The 16967-nt window shown below is 39.8% G+C and overlaps 2 protein-coding genes across 10 annotated transcripts in view; one reads left to right on the forward strand and one right to left on the reverse strand.

Moving 5' to 3' along the window:
• Nucleotides 1-3055, forward strand: part of LOC117429706 (amyloid-beta A4 precursor protein-binding family A member 2) — a 61162-nt gene extending 58107 nt beyond the window's left edge. For all 7 annotated transcript variants that reach the window (XM_058998788.1, XM_058998790.1, XM_058998791.1 and 4 more), the window contains 2 exons: nucleotides 935-1075; nucleotides 1352-3055. In XM_058998788.1, the coding sequence (XP_058854771.1) occupies nucleotides 935-1075; nucleotides 1352-1423 (213 nt within the window). In that variant the 3' untranslated portion in view covers nucleotides 1424-3055. The remainder of the gene's footprint in view (nucleotides 1-934; nucleotides 1076-1351) is intronic.
• A 698-nt stretch (nucleotides 3056-3753) lies between these two features.
• LOC117429707 (protein ENTREP2-like) overlaps nucleotides 3754-16967 on the reverse strand; it is an 82694-nt gene continuing 69480 nt past the window's right edge. For 2 of the 3 annotated variants that reach the window (XM_058998795.1, XM_058998797.1), the window contains 8 exons: nucleotides 13948-14055; nucleotides 11081-11241; nucleotides 10064-10184; nucleotides 8479-8557; nucleotides 7519-8100; nucleotides 7316-7381; nucleotides 5712-6040; nucleotides 3754-4466 (listed from right to left, as the gene is read on the reverse strand). In XM_058998795.1, the coding sequence (XP_058854778.1) occupies nucleotides 4281-4466; nucleotides 5712-6040; nucleotides 7316-7381; nucleotides 7519-8100; nucleotides 8479-8557; nucleotides 10064-10184; nucleotides 11081-11241; nucleotides 13948-14055 (1632 nt within the window). In that variant the 3' untranslated portion in view covers nucleotides 3754-4280. The remainder of the gene's footprint in view (nucleotides 4467-5711; nucleotides 6041-7315; nucleotides 7382-7518; nucleotides 8101-8478; nucleotides 8558-10063; nucleotides 10185-11080; nucleotides 11242-13947; nucleotides 14056-16967) is intronic. The other variant, XM_058998796.1, reaches the window with a different exon arrangement.

A 16967-nucleotide genomic window follows, 5' to 3' on the forward strand; every position in this document is an offset into this window, starting at 1 on the left:
GAAACGTTCCTTGTGGAAGCGAAACTTTCACGCAGGCATGGCTGTTTGTTAGCGCATCGGCTCACGAACAGCTGTCAAGCATTTTGTCTTGCTCAGCCCGTGCCAAAGCATGCCAACCCACATCCTGAGGTGGGTCACTGGGACCCGGGTTTCACACTATGCAGCTACAGTAGGCCACTCGAGAGAGGGAAAATAGAAAAGTAACCTTTTAGAGTAACAATCTTTCTCTAAAAATCACATTAGCACAGGGTTTATTACAGCGTAAATTGGTTTAGCTGTTCAAATGCAATTACTTTAATCTCCCTTAAGCATTGGCTGAAATGAACTGCCGCTTTAATTTGCTTCAATGCACTCTTATTTTCAAGGCAATTACATAAAAGTTAACACTACTTTTATTATGCTCAACAGGGCCAGGTTATCAAAAAAGGCAACCCATTACTTGAAGACCATCCTAAATTTTAATTTGGATCAGTTGAGTAAACTGTGTATAGTCTTGCATTACGAAATCATAAATTTCACTTCACATTTTCTTGATCATCAATAAAAGTGCTTCTTGACACCTTTCAGCCACAAAGACTAATGCATATCGACCTACTGTAACAAATGTGTGTATCCATCTAGTACTAAGACCTCAGGGTTGCAGCACTTCAGTGCCATTACACTGAACTGATTGGGTCTGTTGTGCTGAATAATTCAAAATGGTCTTTTAAATTACTATGTAAACTTTTCAGATTGAAGACACGTCTGTGATGATGATGATGATGATGATGATAATAATGTAATCGCTCGATTCCAATTTACTTCTGCTCTGGGAATACCTCTCTGAAATGGAGTGGCTTTCGATCCCTGGTTAAAATAAATAAATGGAACGGAAAGCAGGAGTGCCTTCTGTGCTGCTTCTTGTTAATAAATGTCCTGATTGAATTATTGATAGATCTGCAGCCTGATGAGAGGTGGAATAGCCGAGCGAGGAGGGGTGCGGGTCGGACACCGCATCATTGAGATCAACGGGCAGAGCGTGGTGGCGACTGCGCATGAGAAGATAGTGCAGGCCTTGTCTAACTCTGTGGGGGAGGTAAGCACTTCTTGGGGGAGTTAGCATCAATGTGAGTTATGTGCAGGGAAGTTTAGGTAATAGGTTCAGCTATTGTTTCACAACATGGATAGCAGAAACCATGTTGTCTGTCTTCAGAAATGACAACATCCAGCCACTGGGTGGCGTGTGTGTGTGTGTGCTGTATAGAAATCCCACTCGGCACAATATAAACAGAAGGAAACCCTGTGATCTGTCCTGGTTCTGACTGTGCAGTATGAAGGTCTGTTAATCTAATTGTTGTTGGTTGATCAATAGATCCACATGAAGACCATGCCAGCAGCCATGTTCAGGCTCCTGACAGGGCAAGAGACTCCAATATACATCTAGCATGAAGATACATTGTCTACAAGGGAAACCACATCAAGCAGCGGCTCTGCGTACCTGGAAGAAATTACGGTAAATAAAGCGGAGGACTTAAAGCACTAGAAGAACTCCAGAGGACTTGCGAGTCCTGAATTAAGATTGCCCAGCCATTGTTTTTTTTGCCAAAAGGGATGCCAGTCTTCATTTAGTGCTGACACCTTTTCATAGACACTAACACTTTACAAATTTCCCAGTATAAACAAACAAACAAAAAGTCTCATGAAAGGCTGGTGAAATGGATAGTTATTTATTTGTGCTGTTGTGTGTTGGATGTACATCTGGTCACATGAAGGAGGACTTGATTGTCTAGTATGAATGGAGTTTAATTTTATATTTATATATTAGTATATATGTTTTTCTTTTCAGCAGTAAGAGTATTTATAGAAAAGTTCTGTGTAGGATGTAAATATTGATTGAATACCAGCAAGTACCGGTGTGAGAGTGTGAAATCCTTGCTAGGATTGGGGCAGGGAGGGTTTCAAGTTCAGAGTTTCATAGCCTTCAGCTCCTCAAGCCCCTTCTGGATTCTCTGGTAAGAATTGATAAACATTTAAAAGTAGCATTAGTGCATTGCAACACATTGCCTTTGAAAAAACTAAATCATAGCGTTCATAAAAAATAATACGGCTGTATGGCAGCAAAGCTAATATGTGGTGGCATGTGTCTGCGTTAGAAATGGATTGAAAGGACGGTACAGTTTAAATACCCGGTTTGACTAATTTTAGGCCATTTGTAGGCCTGTGAGGAGGGTATAGAGCCATGTTAGAAGTCACAGCATTAACGTCCCGATATTGTTTGAACTGCTAAATGCCACGTAGCAAGACCCACACAAACGTGTGGGGTACAGCGTGCAGCTGGCAATGACCATCGAGGTGAAAGATCTACTGTGTGTCTGTGTAACAGAGGTCCAAAGAGGTCATGCCAACAAAAACAGAGCTTGTATTTCAAATCCTTTTTTTTTTTTTTTTTTAGGATTCACCATGGTATTTAGAATTGTGTTTTATAAAATAACAGACAAGTAAACAATGGTTTACCTTTACCAATTATCTCCCCTCTACTTGCACCTTTATAAAGCAAAGTGCCCTTCAGCAAATAATTTAAACCAAAAATAAAAATAGCCTAAATCTAAATTTAGCTTTTTAGTATAAAAATAATTTAATTTTTTTTTTTTTACATTGTGAATTACAGCTCTGTCTCCCAATTTTAGCCCCCTTTAATGACCAGAATATCAGTTTGAATGTTGTTGTGAATGTACAGTGTTTCAGGTGTATTCATAACTATCAGCAGTATTAGCATATGTGTAAATAATACATACTGTGTTAGGTATTGGACCCATTAAGGGATTAAGTGTTAGTTGATCGTAACATTTGTTTGTCTTGAGTTGGGTCACAGCCTTGGAGGGGGGAGGGGGGAGGGGGGGAGGGGGGGAGGGGGGGGGGATTTGCACTGTGACTGAAGAAGCCTTACTGTTCAGTAGGGCTTTCAAATTTACTGTACTAAAAAAATAATAATCAACTACCCGTTGCATGCAGCTAAAGACAGAACAAAGTCATCCTTGGGGGAATAAAAATAATAAATCTTACCTTTTAAACTGTCCGTCTTGTGGTGTTCTAGTAGTTTTACAGGGTTTTGAAGATAGTAAAACTATTTTAATGGGATAAAGCTCAGAACTACTTGGAACAATAACTTGCATTTATAACCAGCATTGTGGTGTTCTTCCCAGAGATTGTTCCTGCACTTGCCTCATTCAGTGTGGTATGGGAAATGCCCTCTCTGTCCACAAAATGCTTTTGAAGCTTCTGGAAGTGAGGATTGACTATTCTTTGTAACTTTATGGCTTGGCTATTTGCTACAAAAAAATGGGGGTTAAGTGACATTTTCGGTTTTTAAGTTAATAAGAAATCTGTTTATATATCAATAAATCTCCCCTTCCCTGTTGCTGCTACAATCCATCCAGTATTGCATGTATTGTAATAGTTTGCTTTCAAATGCCTCTTTGCATTGTTATTTCTGTAGTCATTAGATACTACAGTAGTTCTATGATAATGTTCCTTGAAAGAATCCACTTATTTGAACTCTGGCTGGTCATACTGGAGTAGTGGTCCGTTTCCTAAAAGCAAATACAACTAACTCAAAAGGGAACAATGCTGGTTTCTCATTTCCTTAACACTTGGGTGTATGCAGGCTGTTCAGAAAACACCAACCACAGTGAGGGTTTGTATTCTTCACTTAAATACTTTAACACAACATGATGGCAAAATAAATTATAAATCTATGAACAGCCAACGACGCAATGAGAAGAAAAAATAATGATACTTTTTATTAGAACACTGATAAGAATTGAAACACACTGAGGTAAGTTTAAATAATACAACTTCTTAAAGCTGTAGCCACTGTTCATTAAATGCCTTGTCTTGGCATTTAAAATACTGTGCTGTTCCACATATCATACAAGCTCTTTCCAGTTGCAGTAAGAGAATGACAGAGATTAATGCATTGCGGACTTTCCAATTGTAGGCAGATTCACAGTTTGGTGGAAAACAAAAGCCAAGATTTGAAGATGAAGATATCCCTTTGTCTCAGCTGAACTGAACTGGTGCAGTCTCTTGGATGTACAGTATTTACTGTAATTGTAAATACCTGTCAGTTTAAAAATGGAACCCTGAAGAAGACATTCATTTTGTCTTTAAAAAAATGAAATAATAATAATAATAATAACAATACTAATTAGAATGGAGTTTGTTCACTGTAGCAGTGAGCACGGAGCCTCCATGGACTGCACTGTAGAATCCTGGTTGGCATGTGTTTGAAGGCTGGTGTGTCAGAGGATGGTTTCCCTGCACACCCCGATGAGGCTGTGTGGCCGGTCCTCGTCCACAGGTCTCTGCACACAGCTCCTCCGCAGGCTGGAGGAGGGGGAGCTCAGGTCCCCACAGCTCTGGAGGTGCAGGTCCTGCTGGAGACGTTTCCGTGGGCTCTTCACATTCTGCTGGGAGTTGGTGATCACCTGTTTTTGAGCATGAAGAGACATAGGTTAAAAAAACCAACAAACCAAAAAAAAAAAACAGCAAATCTAAATAAACTCTTTTAAAAACATTTAAAAGATGTTGTCTTGCTGATCAAAACCCAGGGTACTTAAGCCTTCTACTGGAGATTAAAGATCTCAAGAAATGTATACAAAGGAGTTTTGTGTAAGGTGTTTTGTAGTTAATTACAGAGAAAGCAGCATGAGGTTTCACATTATAAAACCATGGGCTTCTGTTTGTTAAAGTTTATCCTTAGCCTATTGTAGTTTAATTGCCTAAGAAAAACATATTTTTTCCACAAGTTATTCCAACAAATTATATTCTTGCAGCATTAACTTGACCAAACAGTTGGATAGCAGTAACTATTTCATCCCCAAGTAAATTTACAGAACGACTATCCAAGGATAACCTAATTAAATTTCAGTGTCTTCAACTAAAGAAATAAACACAAATGGACATTAAGATAATAGTTCAGTGCTCTGCTCTTTTGAGTGGAGTTCTCTTTCCTTGGCCTGGATAGAGGTCTGGGTTTTTAAATAGTTGAACATGTCTGTCTAGCTGCTGCATAGACCTGTGTGTAAAAGCACATTATCACAAATGGATTTGAAGCAGACTACATCCACACTGAATCAATGCAGTCATTGTTATGTAGTCTTCCTTCCAATCGAAAATGTTTTATTAAAATGGACAGCCATTTGGTTAAAGTTATTCAAGGCTGAAAAGGACAAATGGAAACAGAAGAGGTGCTCACTTCACAGCAGGGAAGACTGACCTATGCAGCTTTCAAAATTTATAAAACAGATGCCACTGTTCTAAAAAGACCGTGTCTGCAAGCCAGAATAAAAAATAGAACCAGGTTGTGCCTTCTAATACTAACTGACTCAACACTGAATCAACATAGACAGTCTAACTATATCACGTAAATGCATTGTATACAGTGGTGCCTGAGTATTAAAATCCTCTCTTCATTTCAATATCATTCCCATGCAGTAAATGTTCATTCTGGTTTCATGTTTTAACCCTCGTGTGTAAATCATTTTAATAAAGATACAATGAATACGGCATGTCACATAAGGGTGATTTAGTATTTAAGAAGGATCAGCACATTCTCAAACCACAGGGTGTCATTTCTTATGTGTACCACTGTACTCTATACAGTATACTGCTAAACAGGAAACTGGCTGTAAATCAAACAAAGTCTGTTTAGTTTGTGTTTCTCTGCTCACCTGGTCAATGACATTGGCACTGAAGATAGCTTCCTCCATGTGTCGCTCATCTGTCTTGATGACACATTTGATGCTGTTGACCACATGCTGGACTTCAGGAGGTAGATTGCAGCTGGAGTGTTCGAGAAATTTTGCCACCAGTATTTTGGTGTCTTTGTATGTCTTAATGTCCACCAAGGAGCGCGGCCGCTCTTTGGAAATCGCTTGCAATGCCTTCTGTTTCAAGCGAATGTCCACTTTGCTGGCGTCCCTCTGTCTTCTGGAGGACAGGACGTGTTTGACAGCACCTTGGCAGGACGCAACGACGACGGAAAGTTCTGGACAAGCAGCTTAAAGATAAAATAATGAACCATGTAATCCATGAGATCTACTCCACAGAGAAGGGGTGTATGGGACAGCTTGTAGACAGCTGTTGCTCACTTGCATTGCAGTCTTACTGTGCTTGCATGTTATTTAGACACAAAACAGTCCCTTGACCCAGACCAGCATGGGTTCCTACTGGCACGCAATGTATTACTGCTAGATCAGTGTAACTGATTTCATCTTTCCATTAAGCGTAAGTACAAGGTGTATTATCACTTGTATTGTATTCTAGAACTGCTGTTATCTGTAATGTGATACTTTGTAACAACTATAAGTCGCATATCGCCCAGGATAAGGACGTCTGCTAAGAAATAAATAAATAAATAAATAATAAATCATCTTAAAAATTACACATGGAATACTCAGTGGGTTTTGGATTTGGTTTTAACTGCTGAAGGACTATTAAAAATCTGAGTATTTTCCACAGTTCAAAAGAAGGGTTTCATTGAATACACAGGACTTCTGAGTTCAGTTATTACTGTAATGCATTTTTATTTTCTCTCCCTCTTTCTCCACACTATATGTCATTGCATTAACTGATGGTATATGAAATGACATGTGTTTCACAATTATGTCCATATGCTGGTACTTGGCTTGCACTGAATTTGCCTGGGTAGAGAGACTTCTCTCAAGGTATTCATTACATACGCCTGCCTCAAGTGCTTGACATCGGGCCCGGCCCAGGGTAATTATTACAAGTCAGACACTTCCTGTATTATTCATTCTGAACTCTAGAACTGGATAGTCTGAAATGTCCCCCTGGCCAGTGGCAATATCAGCACTTCAGCACCTCTTTAAAATGAAAAGTCAGCTCATCAGCTTAGCAGCTTCTCAGAACACAGAGCCAGCTCAGCTGGGGATTCTCGAGTGCTGTAGAACTTTGGCCCTAAAACCCAACCCGGCAACGCTGCCTAAACTCAGCAAAGCACATTCTGGCTCTCTCGAGACCTGAAACAGGCTTTTAAAGTCTGTGCTGTGTGAAGAAAGAGACTGCATTACCACTAAGATTCTGCCAACCTTGGAGAATACACCAGTGACAAAGGGATTAGGACACCTCCTTCTCTACTGATAAGAAACCAATACACGTAACTTTAGATAGCTGTCGGTTTTATTCTAAACATACCCCCATCTGGTTAAGAAAGCTCTATAGCCAAACGCTATAATTTTCAGAACCCCACTACTTACTTTTTAAGACATGTCAAACACTGTTACTCAATATCTGAAGGAAAGGATGACAGTACCTGGCTCAGGGGACGTCTGTGGGGATTCTTCATTGACCTGATTGCATGCAGCGGCACAACTGTCACCTACCAATGCAGGAATAAAAAAAAACAAAAAAAACAATCAGTTTTAATGTTATGCCACTGCTTGTTTACTCAGACTGCACATAAACTCTTAGCAAGTTGCCACAGTATAAGACCGTTATGAAATGTGTGCCACTTACTTTCAGAGATGGATGTACACGAGACGGGGTCGCTAGTCGAGCGTATGATTTTAGAAAGCCTGTATTTCCTGTCGTGGCGCTGGGGTCTGGCTCTCTCCACGCAGGCTGAGAATGAAGCGCTGCTGTGTGCCGAGCTGGCTACTGACTGAGGCAGTGAGGAAGAGCAGGACGACGACTGGGAATAGACTGCAAAGCACAGCTTCTTCTGCTTGGGCGGAGAACAGGCAGCTGCAGCCTCCCCGGGCAAGGCCATGGACTCTCTCCCCAGTGCGCTGTTGTTTTCGGAGGACCAGTCTGGGGACCTGTCCTGGGTGAGGGAGGACTCGCTGAGGCCTGCCGCCTCCTCATCCTCCTCCCCAGGCGAGCTCTGAGAGTGGCTCCGGTGGTGGCTGCAGCGGACGCTGTGCTCCAGGCTGGTGCAGCTGCCGTCTGTAGCCACCGTGCGGATTGTGCTGTACGGAGAGAGGTCCGCAGACCTGAGGGAGCCCTGCACTTCCAGGGAACACTGGTCTTCAGAGGAGCAGCTGTGATCTGGGATATCAGCCATTTCTGAGACCATCAGAGATGTGCTGTCCACAGATGCTATTGGAAGATATTAACAGAAGTGACTAGTTACAGCTGGTTTTCACAGGTTTAATCTGTAGCCATTTTTTTGTTTTACATTATTAAAAAAAAGAAAACAGGAGACCTCAAAAACAGAAAGATGTGTTTTTGTTTTTTAGACCAGGATAGTACTGATTGTTTCCAGGGCTAAAACAGTTATATTCAATATGCAACACTTTTTATTTCAGTTTGGCTGAACTGCATCTGCATGCCTCTTCACTAGCATGGAGATGGATTACTGCTAACCTGTCTGAAATATGATCAAATACTGTAGAGATATTCAAAATTGGACAACATTTTATACCGTACCATGGCAAGTAGTGCTTGTTACAAAAGCCGACATGATCTTCCCCTTACCTTGTGTGCTGAAACCTGCCGTCGTGTTCCTCTCACACAAGCTGGACTCAGACGCTTGCTGTTCCAGACAAGTAGTTACCTTCACAATGAATAACACGTAAAAAGATTTTACACTTAAACAGCATTTCCAAAGCATTTTAACAGCTGTTGTATGGATCAAAATGAGTATATTGAAAGCAGCGCTGCTATATACAGTTTAAAAATATACTCTGATTGTTCATTTAGAAACAATATGAAAACAAAGATTTCCATTCTATTCCATTGACTGATATATGCAATTATTAATACATGCAACTTAATTCATAATTCTTACTGCTCCAACAAAACAAATCAAAATGTTATTCATGGAGGTATTGATTTGAGAACAGTATTACACAGTATCTGCCTTGAATCGATGTTTGCTCATTTGTGCTTGAGGTGGTGTTTTATGTATCGAAAACAGATTGACAGAACACCTTACACAAAGTTTAAGACATATACTCTTTTCAAGAGAGAAACAAAAACATCATACCCAGACTTGATTCCCAGAGCCTGCTTAAAACAATTAATAAACTGTGTCTGCTAGTGAAATGACTTTCAAGTGGTCTTTCAACAATTCTTTTGAGTTGCCCTTGTTTCGTACTTGGCTGTAGCACTCCCAGACCCAACATCATTCTACAATGCAGCTTCTCAAGTGTTCACTTGCTTTCTTTAATGTGAACTACTGACAACTGGTTACGGCACCCAAATACAATTCATGGCTATTTTCAGGGATGTGTATATTAAGCATGTGTACACAGGCTCTCAGAGAGACACTCATTCACAGTAAGTACCACTGATAAATATGTCGGCTTGCTTGAGAAGTGACAATCAGACACGAATATGACAAAGCTATGATTGTAGTAGCTGAAGAAAAACTGTAAAATAGGAGGTGTGAAGAAAAATACAGGAGCAATGCTTTCTGTTAAAACAGCTTCTCAAAATCGGTGTTTTGTCATCCAAACCAAATGAAAAGATCAAAGTCTCTACAAGGAGCCTCCTCGTGCTGAGAATATCTGGAGCAGTAGCGCCGCTGTTCCTGTTGGGCAGTTGCTTAATCTCCAGAAGAGAACACTCCTCGGACATTGTATCTTGTAAATGCAAACCTGAGGAGCTGACCCACATTGAAAACAGGACATTTTTGCGAGAAAGAAAATTCTCCTCAAACTCACAGTTCGTTTACCTCAGAGAATTCTGCTTTCTGGATGGTTGCCGCTTCAAGTTATTTGATCTACGGATGCCGACTCCCTGCTTAATAAAAGACTGGGCCAAGGCTGTCTAGTCACATTTCACATGTAAAAACAGACCGAACTGATTTCCATGGGCTGATACAGTCAATGTTCCTCTGGGACTGTGGCCAGCTCATTCACAGTACAGCTTACAGATTGGTCTTACATTAGGTAAACATTAAGTTTAGTGTTTCTGTGGTTGGGCTGTAGGCCAAGTTTATGGGAATCACTTTTTTTTTTCATAGTGGATTTTCCTCCTGGTAACAACACAATCAGAAATACAGAAGGTAGATAAACAGAATTGGTATTTGATCTGATTAGATGATCTGTTTCCTTACCTGCCCCACCACAGCCTCATAGGGAGGTGGGAGCTCCGAGGGGTACATGGCACCTGGGCTGTTGATCGGCACTCCATAGATGGCACTGAAGGGGGAGTGAGGAAAGTCCAGGTGAAGGCCTCTGAAGAGTCCCAGGCCAAGCATCACAGAACAGAGAGATGAAAAACTTTGGTCAGCCCTGTTACTCCCTACAACAGCGGAGAAGAACTCAAGTTCTGTGGCCGTCCTCACGACCGAGCCAACTGTCTCTTTACACCAAGGACAGAGCATGTCCGATGTAGCGCAATGAGAAGAAACAGTCCCCCAGTCACTGGTGACTGTGATCTAGCCTCTCTGACCCATGGGGAGCGTCAGAGCCAATGCATCGCTCCCTGTGGAATCCCCAGGCAAGACTGGCAACTTCGCACAGACAGGACGTAAACCTCCGCTCCCCTGGCTCTATGACTCGCCCTGCACACCACATGCCACTGCCTTTACCAGGCGAGACCTCTGGGGACTGGTGGATTACTTTTCATATGGCAACAAGGTTCTTGTAATGACGCGCAGGTACAAAGATTACTCATGACAAAGGTTGTGTGTGTGGGCATCCGAGTCATGATGAGAATCTGTTAAATCTAACAAGAACACAAATTGACAACCACATCCCCCAAAGTACATATACGTATTTATGTTTAGTTAGCAATTAAAAAAGGGACCCTCTGTGGGGAGGAGCCGAGATTGCATTATCTTTAGTCTTTAGCAGATTTATATCTGACAAAACTGACACTGACTTTCTTGGTTTCTCCTTTTATATAATTTTTTATTTTTTATTTTGAATTACAGCTCTGTGTAGAATGATATCGCCCAATGCATATCCCAAGGCTACAAAGTAATGCAGATTTTAACCTCAGCCACTATATATTACTATCCATATGTCATATGGATAGTAAATCAACATGCATTTATGGCTCAGATAATAAAAAAAGATATAAAGTAAATCAATATGCATGGCTGAGTGCAGTAAGTGTTTTAAGTTACCTCTGCGCCTCTAGGGCTGGTGTACAGGTGTACTCTGGAGGGTAGTATGGAGGAGGTGGTATTGGAGGTATAAACTCATCGAAATCCAGAGTCTGGTGTAGAATAGTGCCATGTGGAGACACACAATCTGGGTTCACAGAGCGTGACCTGTGTGGAAGAAACTGAAAAATAAAGAAATCAATGAGTTTTCATCATAGCAAGAAAATACAAAGATCCCCACCGTTACTGCTTCTCTTCACATTATAGTGGGGAAACAAATTGCACCTGGGGTTGAAAAGATAACTTGCAGTAGACAGTAATGTAGCTTTTCCAACCCTAAGCCGCGACTCCACTCAATACAGTATTTGTCTTCCGATGTTTCTCAAATCATTAGTGCCAGGGCACAGGTCCTTCTGTCAGTTTGCATTATCCACAGCAGTACATTTACAGTTGCCTCAGCAGATTCCAGCAGTCTATGAGCCTACAGAACTTCTATATCTGTTTTTTTTTTACAATAATGATATGTCTCTGTTGCTGATTTCCACACCACTTTGTCAGTGAATTTGAATTTTCTTTACACTACTGATAGTACCAAGACACTCTTACACTCAGCTTGATATAAAGGTTGGTTAAACAGATTTTTTTAATATGGCATAGGTCACATTTGAAATGCATGAACTGATCAAAACCGCCCCACCATACAGCACAGTGGGCAAGCCTCTGCTTGGGGAGGCCTGAGTCTAAACAATAGTTGTTGTTCACGTCCAGTGTAGGATTGAGGTGCATTGACTTACCTGCACTGTATCAGACTTTTCCATACCCAAACATTCAACCAGTGAAAAAATCCACGTCTGCAGACTACAAAACATGACCACAGCAGAGATATTCTGTCAAGAGCCAGATAAGAACTTCTGACCCTGAAATTTGTCAGAAGCATTTACAAGGGGATCGATTTTTTAGGTTCTCTACGCTTCATCTGAAATAAAAAAGTGGTAAATCTGGCAGGAATACAGAGACCATTTCAGCACTACAAAACGGAAGAAAGCTTTTAAAACAGACTTTTTCTGTTGAGCAAAATATTGAATACATTACGGGGTAAACAAGCTGCAGAGGTATGAATTTAAAATATCCCACTGCGTGATTCAGGGCAACAAGGTGGTAGCAGATTTAATAACCCCCTATTAGAGAGTTTAATGTTGTACATACAAGCAATCAGTGCCACTTTAGATCGCTAATAAAAGCTGGCCTCTTTTTGCATTAGCGGTATGCTCTGCATGTGGAAAGAATCAAGGAGCAAGCCAATCACCAATGACAGAGGTACTCGTTTACCTCCAGGTCAGACTCTGCTGTCAAATCCTTTTTTGTAAAATGGTTCAAACACTGGCATTTTCTTTCAATGCCTGCTTATTCAAATAGATGATCTAATACAACATGCTGTAGGCGAACGACTCCCGTTTCACCAGTTCCACAAAACACATCTGTTTGCACGACAGTAAGAGGTTCAATGGTAAGAAAAGACACAGCGAGTAAAGCAAAGCACAAAAAGAACCGCAAAAAACAACTTTAGATTATAAATTGATAAAAAACGGAAGATAAAACATCAGCAGTACAATTGAGAGCAAATAACTGTTTCGAATCTGTATCTTTTATGACTGCACCAGGGCAAGGCTATGAACAGAAGACAGAGATGTATCTCTGGAGAAAGCTTACTGCCTGATGCATATTTCAGTAGCAAAAGTAAATCACATTTACTGGAACCAAACCCAAACCTTGATACCTACAGCGTACAGCCTTTACTCTTTCAGCATTCCAGTACTATATACAAGCCTAAGAAAGAAAACTCCCAAGAAATGTGGACTGCTAATCCAATAGAGGAACGGAAACTACTCAATACTAATCTTGTGTATGCCCAAATATACTGCATATAGGTCCATTTTAATTTTCAGTGTAAGGCACTGGAACTGTTGAATGAATTACCCTAGAGCTGAAGGAGTTGGCTCTTTAGTTTACAAATCAGAGGTCGTCTTTGAAGCAGCAGTCACTTCCATTGCTAATATCATTCAACTAAATCAATCTCCAGTCTTGCCCTTTAGAGCACCCATTTCCGTGTGATAGAATTTATGGTGCAAATCATAAATGTAAAAGGCCTCCTGGTATATTAACATGTAATGCCTCTGTGGGTTTATTATCCTCCAGGTCTTGCTTCCTTGCTGGAGAAATACTCAAGAGACATTAAAAAAGCATGGCTCATATTAAAAGCTGGCCACATATTTTAATAGGACTCTCTCAGGGGTTACCTTGAACTGTCACTGGTCATCAAGTTTGCACAGGAGTCAATCTTCTAGCAATAAAACATTATGTGAAGGGCAGGAGTAAAAAAAAATATATATAAATAAAATAAAAATCACAAACCCATGGTAATTTTCCCAGCTTATTAGAAATAAAAGTGTAAAATCGAGTTAATAAACAGACACCCTTTCAATTGTATTGTGAAGTACTGTGACATGGCTTTGTACTAAAAGATCATTAGTAGCAGGGTGGGGGGGGGGGGGGCAGAGGGGGTCTTGCTAAAAAACAAATACAGGACAGAAACTTGCATTTTTTTAAAGATTAAAAATACAGTATTACGTTATTTAGATGTGCATTAATATATTAATGGTTTGCAAAGATATTTACTACCTAAACAGTAATAGTTATGTGTAAGCATTGTTGAATACTTAAATTGACATATGCTGCTCTGTGTATTGTTCTTTTTTATCTGAGTCTGGTCTTGCCTATTGTTATTTTTAAACTGTTTGACCCTTGATGAAAAAAAAAGTCAATAAAAGCAATTATAAAAAGAAAAGCCATTTAAAACCCTGCCCCCCATTTCTAAAGAATCAACTCACCATCTGCAGGACATCAGCAGAGACCATCTGCATGCAGCACATGGCTGTGGCCAGGGCACACACAATGGTGGAGATGACATTCAGGGCACATACGCTGAACAACAATTCCTGTGTGCAAATGAGATCAGCGTGTTAGTTACTATTCATGTGAAGCAGCAGCAGCAGCAGGCAAAGCGAAAAACATCTCTATTTTGAGTAGGACAAATAACACCATGAATACATGACAAAGAAGCACATTCATCTGTGAGTGGCTGACAGTTTGGGAATTGGAGTCCAGTATTTTGAGCAGATGACAGTGAAGAATCTGGTAGAAATTATGAATAAAAGATTAATCACCATTTAATCATCCGAAGCCACAGCACAGAACTGTAACAAAAGTACAATATACTAAAATCAATAAATAAATGACACATTTATAACAGCACGACATTTTAAAAAGTACAACAAGCTGGATCCACATACTAGACCCCCGACAACTGAGTGTAGGATCATTATCTTCCAGGATGGAAGCAGACATTCTCCTTTCTCTTTTGGGGGGTAGGGTTAGGATTAGGGTTAGGGTTAGGGTTACACTAACCATGCTCTCTCTCTAACATCACCTGCAGGCTACCGTAAGATCAAGATCTATGCAAGCTGATCTCACTGCATTCAAAATGACTTATTCTGTGTCCTATACTGGTGTGCCAGTAACTAATAAAGCCAAGAGTCTGACAAGAAACTTTAAAACTCCAGCCATAAAGAAAACAATTTGCATTTTAAAAACCATTTTAAACCTGGTTTTAGCAGAATAGCTATTTTACTGTCAGTTGGTGTGTATATTGGCAGTGGGAAGAAAAGCATATATGGAATTTATAAGGCTGGAATAAAGGGTTTGCATTTTGCAATGAAGCATGAATAAGAATGAAGGTAGCATTACAGAGTTTTACTAGGGTATCGTAGCTTGTGCACTATGCACCAATAATATAAAACATGTCATAAAATTCAAACTATTCTAAAACTACAATGGGAAGTGCAGTTAAGTGACCATTAAAAAATAAAAAAAAAGTTCTACTCATGATTGCGTACTTTGATTTCTTATTTTACAACAAATCAAAATGAAATTCCTCTTTCTTCGCACATCTAAGTTTCCATTAGTTGGGAGTACATGTATAAAATATAGTAACACGTTCAATAGAAACCTGAAGTGCAAGGGGTCTCCTCCAAGATATGAAATTTATTCGAAAACATCAATGTAAAAACATGAAATATTGATGTGCTGTCTATTTACATTTTCATGCCGTTAATCTTCAAGTGTCTAACATTTCCATATTGAGAACACTACAGGAATGACAGCTATACATTATGGAATGGCTACATTTTCTTTATACTAAGTAACATTATTTATGCTTTTTAATTGGCCATGAATCTTTATCTTTAAATATTTTTTGTTTAAAAAGCTGGAAATGAACAAACTGCCAATTCTCTATTCAGGCAGTAAAGACTCATGTGCGTAGAAATGACTGCACACCCCCTTCATACCTGAGAAGCATAAATCTAAAGAAAAAGACACTGGCACACACTTTGTTTAATGGCTTCCCATTAATCATCAGCCCCTGCACATGCTGTGTCCTCCTCAGCGCCACTCAAGAGCCATGGTTTATACCAAGACCATTATCTTAAGTGTCCGTCCTTTTTAATTCTGTTTTTAATAACAGTGGAGAATAAACATGTAAAAAAATCCACTATCAATAAAGACCCTACTTAGAGATGAGTGCAATGGCAAAACCAAATCCTATCAAAGGAATAAAAGTATTTTAATGGTAAAAAAAAATATATATATATCAAACTAGACATAAAAAAAAACTCTTAAGAAACTGTTGGTGTGAATTTGGAGGAATGGTTCCTGATGTATCGTTCCACACAATACAGGGACAAAATGGAAATGAGGCAGCAGATGATACAGAAATCAAAACTCAAGAATTCAGGAAACAGTTCAATTGTAAAGCCTGCACTATGGGGAATATCATGACTCTGTTCAAATTAAGTATCCATAATTAATTTATGTCATGTGGGAAATGAATTATTTTTATCTCTTAGATTTTGAAATTAAAAGCAGGTTGTATGCCACAGCTCCCAAGGCTAATTCTGTGCGTATCAATTCAAATGTATACAAAAAATAGAAACCATTCCCTTCATAATATGGAGCTGAAATGCACTGTTTTGTCAACAGTGAGGTTCATAGGGAACCCTTACACCATGAGTTACCTTTACAAAGAGTTGGCGCTCAGAAACATCATTCACAATCTCTTTTCATTTTCAGATACATTTGTCAAAATCAGGTAGTGAGGGTGATGTAAAAATCATTAACTCAGGTCCCTGTTAGTGCAGGATTTTGAAGACAATGTAGCACTGCAGGGAAGAGCCGCAGAAACTGTTAACTACAACTTCCGTGGCACAGTTGTATCATTTAAAAAAAAAAAAAATCATTGCTATGGAAACATTATTGCAGGGCTTCATCAATGAATTTAGTTTCAGCTACTGTGTAACAGTGTAGTGCAGTCTGAGACTGCAGACAAGAGCTGCATAAACAGCCTTGTGTTTGTTTCATTAGCTATGGTCTTCTTACCAGGAGGGGGCACTTTCCTTCCAAGCAAAACCTCCCAGTTTAAGGGGAAAAAGTCTATCAGTCAATCAGCTTCGCTCACTGCATACAGATATGCTCATTTAGTGCAGATAGAATCTTTCATGGCTGTCTGCAACCTTGCAAACTAGATTCTGGTCTTCTGGAAAGACGGGCGAGGGATCGCTAGTGTTCTATTCTGTACAGGGAGAGTCTAAATATTTTTTTAGAGGGCCTGACCATGAACCTACATCTGTCATATAGATGACAGCAATGTCAATTTATACGGTTTGATTTAGATTCTTACACAGTAATTTATGGTAGAATGTGTAATCCTTATAATGGCAGTCTCTCCAAGCAGAGGACAACCTTGCCATTTAAATGTTTGAGGTGGGAGTAGCATGTCATATTGGATTTAATT

This window comes from Acipenser ruthenus, chromosome 24 (assembly GCF_902713425.1).
Source record: "Acipenser ruthenus chromosome 24, fAciRut3.2 maternal haplotype, whole genome shotgun sequence".
NCBI classification, from domain to species: domain Eukaryota; kingdom Metazoa; phylum Chordata; class Actinopteri; order Acipenseriformes; family Acipenseridae; genus Acipenser; species Acipenser ruthenus.